A 17,802-nucleotide genomic window follows, 5' to 3' on the forward strand; every position below is an offset into this window, starting at 1 on the left:
CCAGGTAGACTAGCTGTTGTTATGGAGTCAGGGGATCCAACCAGGTAGACTAGCTGTTGTTATGGAGTCATGGGATCCAACCAGGTAGACTAGCTGTTGTTGTGGAATCAGCAAATGGGGATCCAACCAGGTAGACTAGCTGTTGTTATGGAGTCAGGGGATCCAACCAGGTAGACTAGCTGTTGTTATGGAGTCAGGGGATCCAACCAGGTAGACTAGCTGTTGCTATGAAGTCAGGGAATCCAACCAGGTCGACTAACTGTTGTTATGGAGTCAGCTAATGGGGATCCAACCAGGTAGACTAGCTGTTATTATGGAGTCAGGGGATCCAACCAGGTAGACTAGCTGTTGTTATGGAGTCAGGGGATCCAATCAGGTAGACTAGCTGTTGTTGTGGAATCAGCAAATGGGGATCCAAGTCAAATCAAATGAATATTGGACTGTGTATCTTTAATAACATATTGGACTGTGTATCTTTAATAACATATTGGACTGTGTATCTTTAATAACATAGTGGACTGTGTATCTTTAATAACATAGTGAACTGTGTATCTTTAATAACATAGTGGACTGTGAGTAATATGAGTCTCTCTGGGGAGAGAGAGGAGGAGACCACGGCCTCTAAAATGAGTCTCTCTGGGGAGAGAGAGGAGGGGACCACTGACTCTAAAATGACTCAAGACACCAGTTCTAAGTGGTAAGAGATTAAATGTAAAATACACATTTCTCTTAAAGATATAAAACTAAAGGGAAAAGTGTTCCCAAATTATATCAAATGTAGGTCTACAGTCGTGGCCAAAAGTTTTGAGAATGACACAAATATTAGTTTTCACAAAGTCTGCTGCCTCAGTGTCTTTAGATATTTTTGTCAGATGTTACTATGGAATACTGAAGTATAATTACAAGCATTTCATAAGTGTCAAAGGCTTTTATTGACAATTACATGAAGTTGATGCAAAGAGTCAATATTTGCAGTGTTGACCCTTCTTTTTCAAGACCTCTGCATTCCACCCTGGCATGCTGTCAATTAACTTCTGGGCCACATCCTGACTGATGGCAGCCCATTCTTGCATAATCAATGCTTGGAGTTTGTCAGAATTTGTGGGGTTTTGTTTGTCCACCCACCTGTTGAGGATTGACCAGAAGTTCTCAATGGGATTAAGGTCTGGGGAGTTTCCTGGCCATGGACCCAAAATATTGATCTGTTTTTTCTTCCCCGAGCCACTTCGTTATCACTTTTGCCTTATGGTAAGGTGCTCCATCATGCTGGAAAAGGCATGGTTCGTCAGAACGATTGGGATTGTCTCTGTTGTTGTTTTTATTGTTTTGTTTAAAAATCATTGAAGTGGACAGTTTATTAGGTCATCTAGTACCCCCCGTTTCTGGATGGTTGGGAGAAGTTGCTCTCAGAGAATGTGTTGGTACCATTCTTTATTCATGGCTGTGTTCTTAGGCAAAATTGTGAATGAGCCCATTCCCTTGGCTGAGAAGCAACCCCACACATGAATGGTCTCAGGATGCTTTACTGTTGGCATGACACAGAACTGATGGTAGCGCTCACCTTGTCTTCTCCGGACAAGCTTTTTTCTGGATGCCCCAAACAATCGGAAAGGGGATTCATCAGAGAAAATGACTTTACCCCAGCCCTCAGCAGTCCAATCCCTGTACCTGTTGCAGAATATCAGTCTGTCCCTGACTTTTTTCCTGGAGAGAAGTGGCTTCTTTGCTGCCCTTCTTGACACCAGGTCATCCTCCAAAAGTCTTCACCTCACTGTGCGTGCAGATGCACTCACACCTGCCTGCTGCCATTCCTGAGCAAACTCTGTACTGGTGGTGCCCCGATTCTACAGCTGAATCAACTTTAGGAGACGGTCCTGGCGCTTGCTGGACTTTGGGAGCCCTGAAGCCTTCTTCACAACAATTGAACCGCTCTCCTTGAAGCTCTTGATTATCCGATAAATGGTTGATTTAGGTGCGATCTTACTGGCAGCAATATCCTTGCCCGTGAATCCCTTTTTTTGTGCAAAGCAATGATGACAGCACGTGTTTCCTTGCAGGTAACCATGGTTGACAGAGGAAGAACAATGATTCCAAGCACAACCCTCATTTTGAAGCTTCCAGTCTGTTATTCAAACTCAATCAGCATGACAGTGTGATCTACAGCCTTATCCTCATCAACACTCGCACCTGTGTTAAGAAGAGAATCACTGACATGATGTCAGCTGGTCCTTTTGCGGCAGGGCTGAAATGCAGTGGAAATGTTTTTTGGGGGATTCAGTTCATTTGCATGGCAAAGAGGGGCTTTGAAAATCATCTGATCACTCTTCATAACATTCTGTGGTATATGCAAATTGCCAACATACAAACTGAGGCAGCAGACTTTGTGAAAATTAATATTAATTCTCAAAACTTTTGGCCATGACTGTACATCATTCATTTAAAAGGCCAAAAATTGATTTACCAATTGCAGACTGTAGCTTTATAAGAAACATCAGGCCTTCTAGAAGTTCCGCTATACAGTTGTTAAAATGAAGTAGATGAGGATTTGATGTGATATTGATGAGGTGTTCTCTCTCCCTGTTTTGTTCAGTGTCCAGAAGCCCAGAGCAGAGTCCCCTACAACCAGCCTGCTATCAATGAAGAGTGATCAGCCACCTGCTTTCAGCCAGGAACCATTACCAGATGACAATAAGGAAGTGGAGAGTTTGGACAGTGAGGATGTATTAAATATCACACACAACCTTCTGGACAGAAGAAGTAAGACTGTGTTTCATACAATATCACAAAGAACGGTACAAAGGCCCTTATAAAACACACACACAAACTTATGAGTCCCAACTCTCATTGTTTTCCTACAGGTCAAACTCTGCTGACAGTCCAACAAGACGTTAAGGCTAAACTGAAACACAAGTATCAACACATTGGAATTGGACACCATGGAAATCAAAGTTTGTTCAAGGACATCTACACAGAGCTCTACATCACAGAGGGTGGAAGTGGAGGGCTCAATAATGAACATGAGGTTAGACAGATAGAGATGTCATCCAAGAAACTAACCACACAAGAGACACAAATCAAATGCAACGACATCTTCAAGCCTTTACCTGGACAAGACAAACCAATCAGAACTGTGCTGACCAAAGGAATCGCTGGCATTGGAAAAACATTCTCTGTGCAGAAGGTCATCCTTGACTGGGCAGAGGGAAAAGCAAATCAGGACGTTCATTTCATGTTTCCTCTTCCTTTCCGTGATCTGAACCTGAAAAAGGACCAATACAGTCTGATGCAACTTCTTTCCCACTACTTCTCAGAGCTGAAAGAGATTGACAGCATTGAAGATGGTGAAACCAAAACTGTTTTCATTTTTGATGGTCTGGATGAGTGTCGACTTCCTCTAGACTTCAAAAACAATGAGAAATGCTGTGATGTCACGGAGCCAACCTCAGTGGACGTGCTGCTGACAAATCTCATCAAGGGGAATCTGCTTCCCTCTGCTCTCATCTGGATAACCTCAAGGCCTGCAGCAGCCAATCAGATCCCTCCTGAGTGTGTTGACCAGATGACAGAGGTACGAGGGTTCAATGATCCACAGAAGGAGGAGTATTTCAGGAAGAAAATCACAGATCAGAATCTGGCCAATGAAATCATCAAACACATGAAGACATCAAGGAGCCTCCACATCATGTGCCACATGCCAGTCTTCTGTTGGATATCAGCCACTGTCCTTGAGATGATGCTGAAAGAGGCAGAGAAGGATGAAGTCCCCAAAACTCTGACCCAGATGTACTCACACTTCATGATCCAAATCATTGTGGAGAACAGGAAGTACAACAAAGCCACAGAGACAAACCCAAAGGAACTGTCTCAGTCAGACAAAGAGATGATCCTGAAACTGGCAAAGCTGGCTTTCCAACAGCTGCAGAAGGGCAACCTGATCTTCTATGAGGAGGACCTGAGAGAGTGTGGCCTTGATGTCACAGAGGCATCAGAGTACTCAGCATTGTGTACAGAGATCTTTAAAGAAGAATCTGGGCTGTACCAAGACAAGGTCTACAGCTTTGTGCATCTGAGCATTCAAGAGTTTCTAGCAGCAGTGCATGCTTTAGAAACATGTCTGTGCAAGAAGGAAAATGTTTTCTCCCCCAAAGCAGTCACTAAGGGTCAAGATTATTATGAAAACAGCCGATTCAAATTCTGGTCGTGCAAGTTGAAGCCTGACAAGTTGACGTCAATCGATGATAATGATTCCGATGATGATGATTCCGATGAAGACAAAAAGGATGACAATGATAAAGAGGAGTCAATCCAGTTGTCTGACTTACACAGGAGAGCAGTGGACCAGGCCTTGAAGAGTGAGATTGGACACCTGGACCTGTTCCTCTGCTTCCTTCTGGGTCTCTCACTGGCGTCCAATCAGAATCTGTTACGAGGCCTTCTGACACAGACAGGATGTACCACACAGACCAATGAGGAAACAGTTGAGAGAACAGTCAAGTACCTTACAGACAACATCAAGGAGGAATCCTCACCAGAAAGGATCATCAACTTGTTCCACTGTCTGAATGAACTTGGTGCCAACTCTCTTGTTGAAGACATGCAGACCTCCCTGCATTCAGGAACTCTTTCAAAAACAAGACTAAAACCTGACCAATGTTCAGCCCTGGCCTACCTGTTACTGATGTCAGAGGAGGTGCTGGAGGAGTTTGACCTGAAAACATACAACACATCAGAGAAAGGTTATCAGAGGTTGCTGTCGGTAGTGAGAACCTGCAAGAGAGCACTGTAAGTTATGTTATTGAGTTGATGTATACAGTATCATTATAATGAAGGATTTGTATATCTAACAGATGATCTCCTCTCTCCAGACTAGCTGGCTGTAAACTCACATATAAATCCTGTGAGACTCTGACCTCAGCTCTGCAGACACCAAACTCCCCCCTGAGAGAACTGGACCTCAGCTACAATGCCCTGGGAGACAGAGGAGTGGAGCTGCTCTGTGTTGGACTAACCAGTCCACTCTGCAACATAAAGACACTAGTGTGAGTTTAATATCTTCAGTATGAGTTATTATGTGGATGTTTTAAAGATGTGTTAATCATGTGTTCTTCTGCCCTCTAGTCTAGGTCAGTGTGGTCTGACAGAGGGTTGCTGTTCAGATCTGGCCTCAGTCCTGAGTTCACCCAACTCACAACTGAAACAACTGGAGCTGAGAGACAATGACCTGCAGGACTCAGGAGTTACACTGCTGTCTGCTGGACTGGTGGATCCAGACTGTAAACTACACACACTGGGGTAAGTACAGCTGTTTCAGTCAGGTTGGTACTGAGCTGAGTTACACTGCTGTCTGCTGTACTGGAGGATCCAGACTGTAAACTACACACACTGGGGTGAGTACAGCTGTTTCAGTCAGGTGGGTAATGAGCTTATTAAAACAAATTATCAGAAAATCTTATTTTTTATCACATTGTTTGTGTCATGGACAAATGTATTGGTGTCCTACAAGATGATTGACACCAGTACATCAACCTAGACAGCTGTTGTGTGTCTCTCTGTAGGCTGTCTGGCTGTCTGGTCACAGAGGAGGGCTGTGCTGCTCTGTCTTCAGCTCTGAGGTCAAACCCCTCCCACCTGAAAGAGCTGGACCTGAGCTACAATCACCCAGGAGACTCTGCAGGGGGACTGCTTTCAACTGCTCTGGTGGATCCCACATATAAACTGATGAAGCTGAAGTAAGTCAGAATAGATGTCCTAATAGTGTGAGCAGTGGTTGTGTCATACTGTATGTAGTGTATTAGGGTCAGTAACATGAGGACATGATGGTAGAATTAAGGGGACGTTTACCCAGCAGGCTGACCAATCCAGCATACATCATCACCACATGAATACTCTTCTTCTGCATCTCTGATATCCTGTTGGAATTTTACTCTGTTCTGTATGCAGTAGGTAGCATAGAATACCTGTATGTCTCTAGTACAAATTGTACTCTGTTCTGTACGCAGTAGGTAGGATAGAATACCTGTATGTCTCTAGTAATGAATTGTACTCTGTTCTGTATGCAGTAGGTAGGATAGTAATGAACTGGGATAGTGCACCAGAACACAACAATATGGTTTAAATGTTGACTGCTTTATTAGGTCTTTGTCAGTCAATAACCTGTTTCTCCTACAGTGTGGATCATGTTGGAGAGTGCAGGCTGAAATCAGGGCTGAGGAAATGTAAGTCTCTTCAATCCTAATTAACGGTATATTCAGAACTATAGTAACATAGTAACTAATCAATACTTGTTCTGTACCTACAAAACAACATTTTATGTGAAGATGTGGTTTGATTAAACTCTCCTTTCATCTACAGATGCCTGTCATCTCACCCTGGACCCAGATACAGCACACCCACACCTGAGACTGTCTGAGGGGAACAGGAAGGTGACACGGGTGTTGAAGGAGCAGCATTATGAAGACCATCCAGACAGATTTGATTGTCATTGCCAAGTTGTATGCAGTGAAGTCATTTCTGGATGTCGTTATTACTGGGAGGTGGACAGGGATGGTGACATGGCTGACATTGGTGTGGTGTACAAAGGAATGAAGAGGAAGGGACGGGAGGATGACAGTTGGATTGGACTCAATAGGAAGTCCTGGTGTTTATACTGCTATGATAGTGCTTATGAATTTATCCATGCTGGAGTCAGCAGATCCATCTCTGGTCGTTATTCTCACAGAGTTGGAGTATATCTGGACTGGCCAGCTGGTACTTTGTCCTTCTATAGTGTGTCCTCCTCTGGTACACTGACACACCTTCACACAGAACACACCACATTCACTGAACCCCTCTATCCTGGATTTGGGGTTTACTCCTCCTCCTCAGTGACCCTGTGTCAGATAGATGACCAACACATTCAGAGGTGAGTCATAGCAATGTTTCATCATTTGTTTTCCCCTGGAATCATTTCTACAGTTAGATTAGTAGTAGTGGTGTTTTTTACTGTGTTCTCTTGGACCAACAGACAGTTAGATGTGGCACAAGCTCAGTGTTTTATGAGGGGGACGTATGTGTGTGGAGGTTGATACCTGGTGACTTCACATCTCTAGGGTGGTATGTAACTCGTGATACCTGGTGACTTCACATCTCTAGGGGGGGTGTAACTCATGATACCTGGTGACTTCACATCTCTAGGGGGGAATGTAACTCATGATACCTGGTGACTTCACATCTCTAGGGGGAATGTAACTCATGATACCTGGTGACATAATCTCTAGGGGGGAATGTAACTCATGATACCTGGTGACTTCACATCTCTAGGGGGGATGTAACTCATGATACCTGGTGACGTCATCTCTAGGGGGGTATGTAACTCATGATACCTGGTGACTTCATTTCTAGGTGGGAATGTAACTCATGATACCTGGTGACTTCACATCTATAAGCAATGTCCACCTGAGGGATCCTGAGTGTCGCAGACCAGGGTTTGATCCCGGGCTGTATCGCAACCGGCCGTGAGGGCGGCGCACAATTGGCCTAGCGTTGTCTGGGTTAGGGGAGGGTCTGGGGTAGGGGAGGGTTTGGCTGGGGTAGGGGAGGGTCTGAGGTATGGGAGGGTTTGGCTGGTGTAGGGGAGGTTCTGGGGTAGGGGAGGATCTGGCTGGGGTAGGGGAGGTTCTGGGGTAGGGGAGGGTGTGGCTGGGGTGGGGGAGGCTCTGGGGTAGGGGAGGGTCTGGGGTAGGGGAGGGTCTGGCTGGTGTAGGGGAGGCTCTGGCTGGGGTAGGGTAGGTTCTGGGGTAGGGGAGGGTCTGGGGTAGGGGATGCTCTGGCTGGGGTAGGGGAGGGTCTGGGATAGGGGAGGTTCTGGGGTAGGGGAGGGTCTGGGGTAGGGGAGGTTCTGGGGTAGGGGAGGGTCTGGCTGGGATAGGTGAGGTTCTGGGGTAGGGGAGGGTCTGGGGTAGGGTAGGTTCTGAGGTAGGGGAGGGTCTGGGGTAGGGGATGCTCTGGCTGGGGTAGGGGAGGGTCTGGGATAGGGGAGGTTCTGGGGTAGGGGAGGGTCTGGGGTAGGGGAGGTTCTGGGGTAGGGTAGGGTCTGGCTGGGATAGGTGAGGCTCTGGGGTAGGTGAGGCTCTGGGGTAGGGGATGTTCCGGGGTAGGGGAAGGTCTGGGGTAGGGGAGGTTCTGGGGTAGGGGAGGTTCTGGGGTAGGGGAGGGTCTGGGGTAGGGGAGGTTCTGGGGTAGGGGAGGGTCTGGGGTACGGGAGGTTCTGGGGTAGGGGAGGGTCTGGGGTAGGGGAGGTTCTGGCTGTTGTAGGCCGCCATTTTCAATAAGATATTTTTGTTATTGTTCTTATCTTATTGACTTGCCTAGTTAAATAATAAAATAATAATATAACTAAATATAATATATTTAGTTGAATCAGTCTATCCTTCTGCTTTACCAACACCAGAGACCATGGTGGAGAGAGTTGTATCAAGCCTGGACCTGAGAACACCAGAGACCATGGTGGAGAGAGTTGTATCAAGTCTGGACCTGAGAACACCAGATACCATGGTGGAGAGAGTTGGACCAAGCCTGGACCTGAGGACACCAGAGACCATGGTGGAGAGAGTTGGACCAAGCCTGGACCTGAGAACACCAGAGACCATGGTGGAGAGAGTTGTATCAAGTCTGGACCTGAGAACACCAGATACCATGGTGGAGAGAGTTGGAACAAGCCTGGACCTGAGGACACCAGAGACCATGGTGGAGAGAGTTGGAACAAGCCTGGACCTGAGGACACCAGAGACCATGGTGGAGAGAGTTGGACCAAGCCTGGACCTGAGGACACCAGAGACCATGGTGGAGAGAGTTGGACCAAGCCTGGACCTGAGGACACCAGAGACCATGGTGGAGAGAGTTGGATCAAGCCTGAACCTGAGGACACCAGAGACCATGGTGGAGAGTGTTGTATCAAGCCTGGACCTGAGAACACCAGAGACCATGGTGGAGAGTGTTGTATCAAGTCTGGACCTGAGAAATGTGAGTAAACTAATTTAATTGTTTTAAAATCCAAATACGATGAAAACAATCATTACACTTGATTCCCAGGCAAGGAACACAATAATGATATATTTGGTCAAAACAAACTTAAAGGTATTGTCAGCGATATGACGTAGATGCACAAAGTAAATGGCATTGTGGGCCGATTTCCGCAACAACTAAGAGCTTTGTAACACGATGCTAAACTTCTTGGCTGACACTCTGTTAGAGAGTGAAGAGATCATCCTAGGATCTAGCAGAAATCAGACCCCAACATCTACAAAACACGGACCAGAACGATGTTGTTTCCTGCTTCCACAAACATTAATTAATATAACACTTATGTCAGATTATGGTATACTAATGAGTGTACATTCTGAGACTGTTGCTTAGTTTTATTCATTTTATTACAAGTCTATTTAATAATTATTAATTCATTATTACATGAGATTGTCCATTTTAAATAACTACTTTTGACTTCAGGGATTCCTCAGAGCTGTAAGACTTGTGACCATGTTGAGGTAAGTCATAATGTCAATTCTTACTTTTACATACCTGCAGTCTCAAAACCAGGTGTGTACTGACCAACCATTCATACTGGGATATAGACAGTCCTGTGTTCTGCTTTAGTAATATAAACACAGTCTCACAGCCAGGTGTGTACTGATCAACCATTCATGCTGGGATATAGACAGTCCTGTGTTGTGCTTGGAGGCATGCAGGATTTTAGCTGTTGTCATATTTTGTCATTAGACAGTTCAATTGATAAATCACCAGCATTTCATGTAACATTGATTAAATACATTAGTTATAGTGTCACGTTTTTATCAAGGTGGGTGGAATCAGGCGCAGAGAGCAGGTTTCAGTGATTCGACAGTTCATTCTCCGGAGCACAAAAAACACGGTCAACCCAACACACAGGGTGAATAATCCAAACACAGGATCAAAAGAGACAGGAGAATAAAACACAAGTACTAATACATATGTATTACTGACATGCTTGTCCTTGTTCAGGACTCCACACACTGGCATCAGATTGAACCCTTGACTTCCACTGTCCAGGGAGTGACAATGTTCAGGTAAAATAACTACTTTTAACATTTCATTCCACTTGCTATTGTATTTCCCCATTACCTTTGGGAATAGTCTTCTAATCCAACCTCTCCATTTGACCATTGACCCTCTCTACCACATCTTGTTGTTGCTCTCAGACACAGGACACCCAAAGGGAGTTATGAGTGCACAGTGTCTGGGCTCCGCTGGCTGTGTGAGAGAGATGTAATTCTGAAGTATCACTTCAGGAACTGGGAACCCTACAGTCAACTTCTGAAAGACATGCAGTACACACAAGGTGGTCCATTGCTGGACATCACTATGGAGTTAGGTGAACTGGAGGAAGTTCATCTGCCACACTTTGTCTGTTTAGGTAAAACCATGTAGAAATATTATTCAGAAAGACATTTCCATGTAACTGAGTTTCACTTCCTAAATTAATGAATGAACTATTCTGGGAGTTTGAGTTTACTGTGATCTGGTACTGCATATTCTTTGTATTTTAGTTGGATGAATAATACAATATTTGTCGTTCTGTCTCCTTTTTATGGTGTTGTTCAGGGACCAACCCTTCCCTGAGGAATGAGATGAAGATTCTTCATGTAGAGGAACATGGAGTGTCTTTAGAGGAAGTGCATGATGTCACCAGATTCCATGCTAAGATTCTCCATCCCAAGTTCTCAGCTATCTCTGTTATACTGAGATTACTGTCTTGGAACATAGATGTCCACTGTGAGCTGATGCTCTATCTGACAGTGATAAAGGAAAAACTAATTCAACGCCTATACCTGTTTCCCAGTGACCCCGGCCAGATACAGGTGAGGTACCATTATTATAGAGATGACCTTAAACTGTACCACTGGATAGTTATGTTGACACTCATTAAATGAAGATAAGTGTGTTGCTAGTTTTCTGAATAATGTTTGAATTAGACTATACATTGACTGGCTGGGCATTCCGTGCCTCGTTTCGCAGGCTGTGGAACAACAGGAAATAAAGTTTCAAGGGTCTAAAAGGATTCCCATCACAAGACCAGAGCGGTCCTTCAAACTGAATAGTTCCTTCAGACTGAACATTCCCTGTTCAACCTCCATCACTCCACCGGTACAGTTTTAGTAGACTAAGAACATGAATCTGACATTTAAGTCACATATCTCTCTCTCTCTCTGTCTCTGTTCATGCTGGCAGTGTTTGGTGCATGCTGGGTATTGTATGAGCGAGTGTGAGTGTTGTCTGGAGTTAGATCGCCTGTGGTTACTTTTCTGGGTGGTTTCCTTTTTGCCGCTGATTCAGGTTTTTTTCAGTGGTAGAATTAGATATATTTTATTTCTTGTTGAATTGTTTTGGTTGGCATGGCGACCCACATGGGGATGTCACTGGAGATGGGGATGGCAGTGGAGGAGATGCCCGGTACTAGTGATGTGGCACAGGAGGGGGTTCAGGTGGGGCTAGTCTCCCAGGCAGTGGAGGAGATGCCCGGTACTAGTGATGTGGCACAGGAGGGGGTTCAGGTGGAGCTAGTCTCCCAGGCAGTGGAGGAGATGCCCGGTACTAGTGATGTGGCACAGGAGGGGGTTCAGGTGGGGCTAGTCTCCCAGGCAGTGGAGGAGATGCCCGGTACTAGTGATGTGGCACAGGAGGGGGTTCAGGTGGAGCTAGTCTCCCAGGTAGTGGAGGAGATGCCCGGTACTAGTGATGTGGCACAGGAGGGGGTTCAGGTGGAGCTAGTCTCCCAGGTAGTGGAGGAGATGCCCGGTACTAGTGATGTGGTACAGGAGGGGGTTCAGGTGGGGCTAGTCTCCCAGGTAGTGGAGGAGTTGCCCGGTACTAGTGATGTGGTACAGGAGGGGGTTCAGGTGGGGCTAGTCTCCCAGGTAGTGGAGGAGATGCCCGGTACTAGTGATGTGGTACAGGAGGGGGTTCAGGTGGAGCTAGTCTCCCAGGTAGTGGAGGAGATGCCCGGTACTAGTGTTGTGGTACAGGAGGGGGTTCAGGTGGGGCTAGTCTCCCAGGTAGTGGAGGAGATGCCCGGTACTAGTGATGTGGTACAGGATGGGGTTCAGGTGGGGCTAGTCTCCCAGGTAGTGGAGGAGATGCCCGGTACTAGTGATGTGGTACAGGAGGGGGTTCAGGTGGGGCTAGTCTCCCAGGTAGTGGAGGAGATGCCCGGTACTAGTGATGTGGTACAGGAGGGGGTTCAGGTGGAGCTAGTCTCCCAGGTAGTGGAGGAGATGCCCGGTACTAGTGATGTGGTACAGGAGGGGGTTCAGGTGGAGCTAGTCTCCCAGGTAGTGGAGGAGATGCCCGGTACTAGTGTTGTGGTACAGGAGGGGGTTCAGGTGGGGCTAGTCTCCCAGGTAGTGGAGGAGATGCCCGGTACTAGTGATGTGGTACAGGATGGGGTTCAGGTGGGGCTAGTCTCCCAGGTAGTGGAGGAGATGCCCGGTACTAGTGATGTGGTACAGGAGGGGGTTCAGGTGGGGCTAGTCTCCCAGGTAGTGGAGGAGATGCCCGGTACTAGTGATGTGGTACAAGTGGGGAGTGTTGAGAGGGATGTGGCAGAGGGGAGTCACGTGTCTGTGGCCTCAGTTGAGGAGGATATGGACATTTCTGATATGATAGCAGCTGGCGATGACTCAGTGGACAATCTAGGTAAATGGGTTTCTGGACCAGACTTTGGGGAAATCTGTTAAATTGGCTTGGGTATTAGAGGTAATAAAACAGAAACGGCTTCATGTAGTTTTTCAACAGGAGATACATGATTAGGCCAATGAGGTGGACTTGGGAATATGTTGGGAGGGGCAGCTTTTACACATGTTCTGCTGTTTGGGGTTTTAGGCTGGGTTTCTGTTCAGCACTTTGGGATATCAGCTGATGTACGAAGGGCTTTATAAATACATTTGATTTGATATACTCAGTCATGGTACTACTTTCAGTGCTGGGACGGCAATTTTGTTTTCCTCAGGCTTAAGGGTGACTGGTATCTAGAGATTGTCAAGGGTTGGGTTTTAGTGGTCAATGTTTTTTTTGTAATGTTTCTGCTCCTGATGAGGGTACAGAGCCTATTGCTGTATTTGATCAAGTAATGGAAACCTTAAGACAGCGTGGCTTCTTGTCTGTCTGGTCTACTAACTGAGTTTGAGCTTTCTGATGTGTGGAGTGTAAAGAATGCAAAAGTTAGTCAGTAAACATGGTTAAAAATTCATGAAGGTGGTGTCGGTGCAGCAAGGTTAGACAGGTTGTATGTATCTGATCACTTCTGTAGTAGTTAATGAAGGTGGTGTCGCTGCAGCAAGGTTAGACAGGTTGTATGTATCTGAGCTCTACTGTAGTATTTAATGAAGGTGGTGTCGGTGCAGCAAGGTTAGACAGGTTGTATTATCTGAGCTCTACTGTAGTAGTTAATGAAGGTGGTGTCGGTGCAGCAAGGTTAAACAGGTTGTATGTATCTGATCACTACTGCAGTAGGGTTGTAAGGTGACATTACTCCTGAGGGTTTTTCTGATCACCATATTGTTACTGTTGATATTCACTTGTCATGGTATTTCAACATGAAGATATTACATGACGCAATGTTTTGGGAAAGGTTTTTGGTGTTTTGGGAAAAATTGAGGGTTATTCATTTGAATTTTGAATCCTTGAGACAATGGTGGGTGGTTGGGAAGGCCCAAATACGTGTGTCTTGTCAACAGTATACTGCTCCGTCTAGTATTGAGTTAAAGAGACTATCAGGGCCCTTAAACAGGACATCACATCTATTGAATTGAAGTTGCTCACTCAGATGGACCCCGGAGCCCCTGGCATCAATGTTTTACAATCTGAGTTCTATAAGCACTGGGGTGCTACCCCAGCTGTCTATTGGGGGGGATTTTTATGAAGTGGTGTGTGAATCTTGTCATGAGTATTCTCTTCCTGTATCCTGTCAACGTGTTGTGCTTTCATTGTTGCAAAAGGGGGGGGATTTGGCCCTTTTAAAAAAAACTGCCAACTTGTTGCATTGCTGTGTGCAGAATTTTAAATGATATCTACGTGTCTCTCAAACAGGTATATAGAATGAAGAAGGCTTTTGATCGTGTGGACCACCATGTTTAAAACAATGAAAGCCTTTGGGTTTGGGGATGTTTTTTTTGTCTTGGATGAGTTTACTGTCTGCTGGGGCCTCGTGTATGGGGAGGGTGGGTTGAGCTGCCCCATCCCCATCCAAAGGGGCATCAGGCAGGGATGCCCAATTTCAGGACTGATATATTGTCTAAAGTTAAACTGTTACATTGGTGCCGTGACCCGGATCACTGGTTGCTGCGGAAAAGGAGGAGGTCAAAAGGGAGGTGAGTGTAACCGGTGTGAAATGGCTAGCTAGTTAGCGGTGGTGCGCGCTAATAGCATTTCAATCAGTGACGTCACTTGCTCTAAGACCTTGAAGTAGTGGTTCCCCTTGCTCTGCAAGGGCCACGGCTTTTGTGGGGCGATGGGTAACGATGCCAAGAGGGTGACTGTTGACGTGTGCAGAGCGTCCCTGGTTCGCGCCCAGGTTGGGGCGAGGGGATGGGTGTAAAGTCTAAACTGTTACACAAGGCCTGGTGGACATCTCTTCTTGGATCATGGCTTTCTGGCTTCATGCAGCCCAGAGACTGTTGTACTGTGACGGTTCTAGCTGGGTGGATACAGCCGACACATTGATGAGGAGAGCAGGCTGTTTGGCTTAGACAAGCAACTTTTCCTCTTAAAGCTGGAGGGGGGTGATTTGTCTGGCCTGACTCCATTCTATGAGTCTGTTATGCAGGCTTGGAGAGTTTCCTCTTGAAGCTGGAGGGGGGGTGATTTGTCTGGTCTGACTCCATTCTATAAGTCTGTTATACAGGCTTGGAGAGTTTTCACCATGTTGGGGATGGGTGTCCATTCTGTGCTGAGTCTAAAACTCTGACACATCTGTTCTTACAGTGTCCCAGGTTGGTCGAGATGATTGACCTGATCACTGGTTGGTTCTCAGCTCTGGGAGAGGTTTTTTCTTCCCAAATGTTTATATTTGGGACAAAGTACAGGTTTAGTAGAAGGGGTGTTGTTCTCTTACTTAACTTTGTGTCAGGGGCAGCTAAATTATCAATTTGATAGACATGAAAGAACAGTATTCGGGAACAGGGGACTGTGGACGTGGTGGGAATGCTGGAGGGGATGTTGGCAGCCAGACTGAGGGTTGAGTTTGCCTGTTACAAAATGGTTAACATTGATCTGTTTGAGTATATGGGGTATTTAGAGGCTGTTGTTTTTAGTTACTGTGGCGGAAGATTTGGTGTTGTGTTTTTAATTAATGTTTAACCATGTTTTTGTTTAACCTCTCTCGCTCTCTCTCCCTCCCTCCCCCCAGAGGATTCATCTCATACATAGAGACACCACACCAAGCTTTTTCAAGGTGGATATGGAAATTACAGGGATTGAGATGGAGTTAATCGGTGATGATGAGAGGATAGTATGGAAAGAAACTCTACAAAAATGTAGGAGAACATGTCAATCACAACTTTTTCTGACAGATACTATTTAGTGATATAACCAATGTATGTTTCTTTCAGATGAATTCATCACTGAAACCCATTCAACTAGTAAGTAAACATGAGAGATACAAACCAATGACTTGAGGGTCAGTCAACATGGTTTACTGTAGGACCCGGACTAGTCCTGATTATAAAAGACTGTCTTCAAGAACAATGACATCTCCTCCAGGACTTGATGTAGATTAGCCTGGTTCTGAATGACCCAATAACATCTCCTCCAGGACTTGATGTAGATTAGCCTGGTTCTGAATGTCCCAATGACATCTCCTCCAGGACGTGATGTAGATTAGCCTGGTTCTGAATGCCCCAATGACATCTCCTCCAGGACTTGATGGAGATTAGCCTGGTTCTGAATGCCCCAATAACATCTCCTCCAGGACTTGATGTAGATTATCCTGGTTCTGAATGCCCCAATGACATCTCCTCCAGGACTTGATGTAGATCAGCCTGGTTCTGAATGCCCCAATGACATCTCCTCCAGGAGTTGATGTAGATTAGCCTGGTTCTGAAAGCCCCAATGACATCTCCTCCAGGACTTGATGTAGATTAGCCTGGTTCTGAATGCCCCAATGACATCTCCTCCAGGACGTGATGTAGATTAGCCTGGTTCTGAATGCCCCAATGACATCTCCTCCAGGACGTGATGTAGATTAGCCTGGTTCTGAATGCCCCAATGACATCTCCTCCAGGACTTGATGTAGATTAGCCTGGTTCTGAATGCCCCAATGACATCTCCTTCAGGACGTGATGTAGATTAGCCTGGTTCTGAGTGCCCCAGTCTGTTTTTCTATGTCTGTGAAACCGTACCTAAATGTGAATATGTGATATGTTCAGGTCGTTATTGTAAAACAGAATGTTTTCTCAATACTTTTATTTTAGGAGTCTGCTTCTAAATGACTGAAATGTAAATGTACAAATGTAATTATTTTGTAACCTGACTCTCTCAGGTGCTGTGTTGGGGGCAGGAGGTCCGGCTGAAAGTAGTCTGACTGGTTCTGCAGAGCAGCAGCTGCGTTCTGTACGGACAGAGTTTGTGAAACGAGTATCAGGACCTGTCCTGGATGGTCTGCTGGACAGACTCCTGCAACACACAGTCATCAACCAGGAGGAAATGGAGTCAGTGAAGGTGATAGCTGAGAGGGCAGAGAAGGCACGTGACATCATCGACATGGTGTTGAGAAAAGGAACTGAGTCAAGTTACAGGATGATCAACTTATTTGGGGAACTGGACGCCTATCTTTGTTCACAGCTTCAGATCAACAGTGTTGGGGTACCAACATAATGGTAGAATGGGGACAGTATCAGTGTTGGGGTACCAACCCAATGGATAGTAACAGTGTTGGGGTACCAACCTAATGGTAGAATGGATAGTAACAGTGTTGGGGTACCAACCTAATGGTTGCATGGATAGTAACAGTGTTGGGGTACCAACCTAATGGTAGAATGGATAGTAACAGTGTTGGGGTACCAACCTAATGGTAGAATGGATAGTAACAGTGTTGGGGTACCAACCTAATGGTTGCATGGATACTAACAGTGTTGGGGTACCAACCTAATGGTAGAATGGATAGTAACAGTGTTGGGGTACCAACCTAATGGACAGTAACAGTGTTGGGGTATCAACCTAATGGTAGAATGGACAGTAACAGTGTTGGGGTACCAACCTAATGGTACCCCAACTATGCCACTTTACTCATCTCATATGTATATACTGTACTCGATCCATCTACTGCATCTTGCCTATGCCGTTCTGTAACCATCACTCATTCATATATCTTTATGTACATATTCTTTATCCCTTTACACTTGTGTGTATAAGGAAATAGTTGTGGAATTGTTAGGTTAGGTTATTACTTGTTGGTTATTACTGCATTGTCGGAACTAGAAGCACAATCATTTCGCTACACTCGCATTAACATCTGCTAACCATGTGTATGTGACAAATACATTTGATTTGATTTGGAATGGACAGTAACAGTGTTAGGGTATCAACCTAATGGTAGAATGGATAGTAACAGTGTTGGGGTGCCAACCTAATGGTAGAATGGACAGTAACAGTGTTGGGGTATCAACCTAATGGTAGAATGGATAGTAACAGTGTTGGGGTATCAACCTACTGGTAGAATGGGTAGTAACAGTGTTGGGGTATCAACCTAATGGTAGAATGGATAGTAACAGTGTTGGGGTATCAACCTAATGGTAG

At 45.6% G+C, this 17,802-nt stretch overlaps 3 protein-coding genes across 3 annotated transcripts; all 3 read left to right on the plus strand.

Annotated features, from left to right (window-relative positions):
• The first annotated feature begins 2,745 nt into the window (after positions 1 to 2,745).
• LOC149974639 (protein NLRC3-like) lies at positions 2,746 to 4,786 on the plus strand. Its single transcript, XM_090209802.1, has one exon. It carries the CDS (start codon positions 2,828 to 2,830, stop codon positions 4,784 to 4,786), a length of 1,959 nt encoding a protein of 652 aa, XP_090065928.1. The 5' UTR covers positions 2,746 to 2,827.
• Positions 4,787 to 5,503: 717 nt separating this feature from the next.
• LOC149974640 (neoverrucotoxin subunit beta-like) lies at positions 5,504 to 7,012 on the plus strand. Its single transcript, XM_090211791.1, has 4 exons — positions 5,504 to 5,516; positions 5,636 to 5,729; positions 6,169 to 6,215; positions 6,352 to 7,012. Exons 1-4 carry the CDS (start codon positions 5,504 to 5,506, stop codon positions 6,903 to 6,905), a joined length of 708 nt encoding a protein of 235 aa, XP_090067917.1. The 3' UTR covers positions 6,906 to 7,012.
• A 3,202-nt stretch (positions 7,013 to 10,214) lies between these two features.
• LOC110510685 (NACHT, LRR and PYD domains-containing protein 1 homolog) lies at positions 10,215 to 16,943 on the plus strand. Its single transcript, XM_090209860.1, has 6 exons — positions 10,215 to 10,426; positions 10,615 to 10,871; positions 11,029 to 11,157; positions 15,416 to 15,542; positions 15,618 to 15,647; positions 16,547 to 16,943. Exons 1-6 carry the CDS (start codon positions 10,336 to 10,338, stop codon positions 16,879 to 16,881), a joined length of 969 nt encoding a protein of 322 aa, XP_090065986.1. The 5' UTR covers positions 10,215 to 10,335; the 3' UTR covers positions 16,882 to 16,943.
• Positions 16,944 to 17,802: the final 859 nt, after the last annotated feature.

Source organism: Oncorhynchus mykiss, chromosome 19 (assembly GCF_057628025.1).
Source record: "Oncorhynchus mykiss isolate SJ-2025 chromosome 19, ASM5762802v1, whole genome shotgun sequence".
Taxonomy (NCBI): domain Eukaryota; kingdom Metazoa; phylum Chordata; class Actinopteri; order Salmoniformes; family Salmonidae; genus Oncorhynchus; species Oncorhynchus mykiss.

Excerpts from the sequence above, each read along its gene's own strand:
- LOC149974640 (XM_090211791.1), top strand. Across the intron at positions 5,730-6,168 it reads TATAAACTGATGAAGCTGAA|TGTGGATCATGTTGGAGAGT; the intron begins GTAAGTCAGAAT and ends TTTCTCCTACAG. Across the intron at positions 6,216-6,351 it reads GAAATCAGGGCTGAGGAAAT|ATGCCTGTCATCTCACCCTG; the intron begins GTAAGTCTCTTC and ends TTTCATCTACAG.
- LOC110510685 (XM_090209860.1), top strand. The coding sequence starts at position 10,336 with ATGCAGTACACACAAGGTGGTCCATTGCTGGACATCACTATGGAGTTA. Across the intron at positions 10,427-10,614 it reads GCCACACTTTGTCTGTTTAG|GGACCAACCCTTCCCTGAGG; the intron begins GTAAAACCATGT and ends GGTGTTGTTCAG. Across the intron at positions 10,872-11,028 it reads GTGACCCCGGCCAGATACAG|GCTGTGGAACAACAGGAAAT; the intron begins GTGAGGTACCAT and ends CTCGTTTCGCAG.
- LOC149974639 (XM_090209802.1), top strand. The coding sequence starts at position 2,828 with ATGAGTCCCAACTCTCATTGTTTTCCTACAGGTCAAACTCTGCTGACA.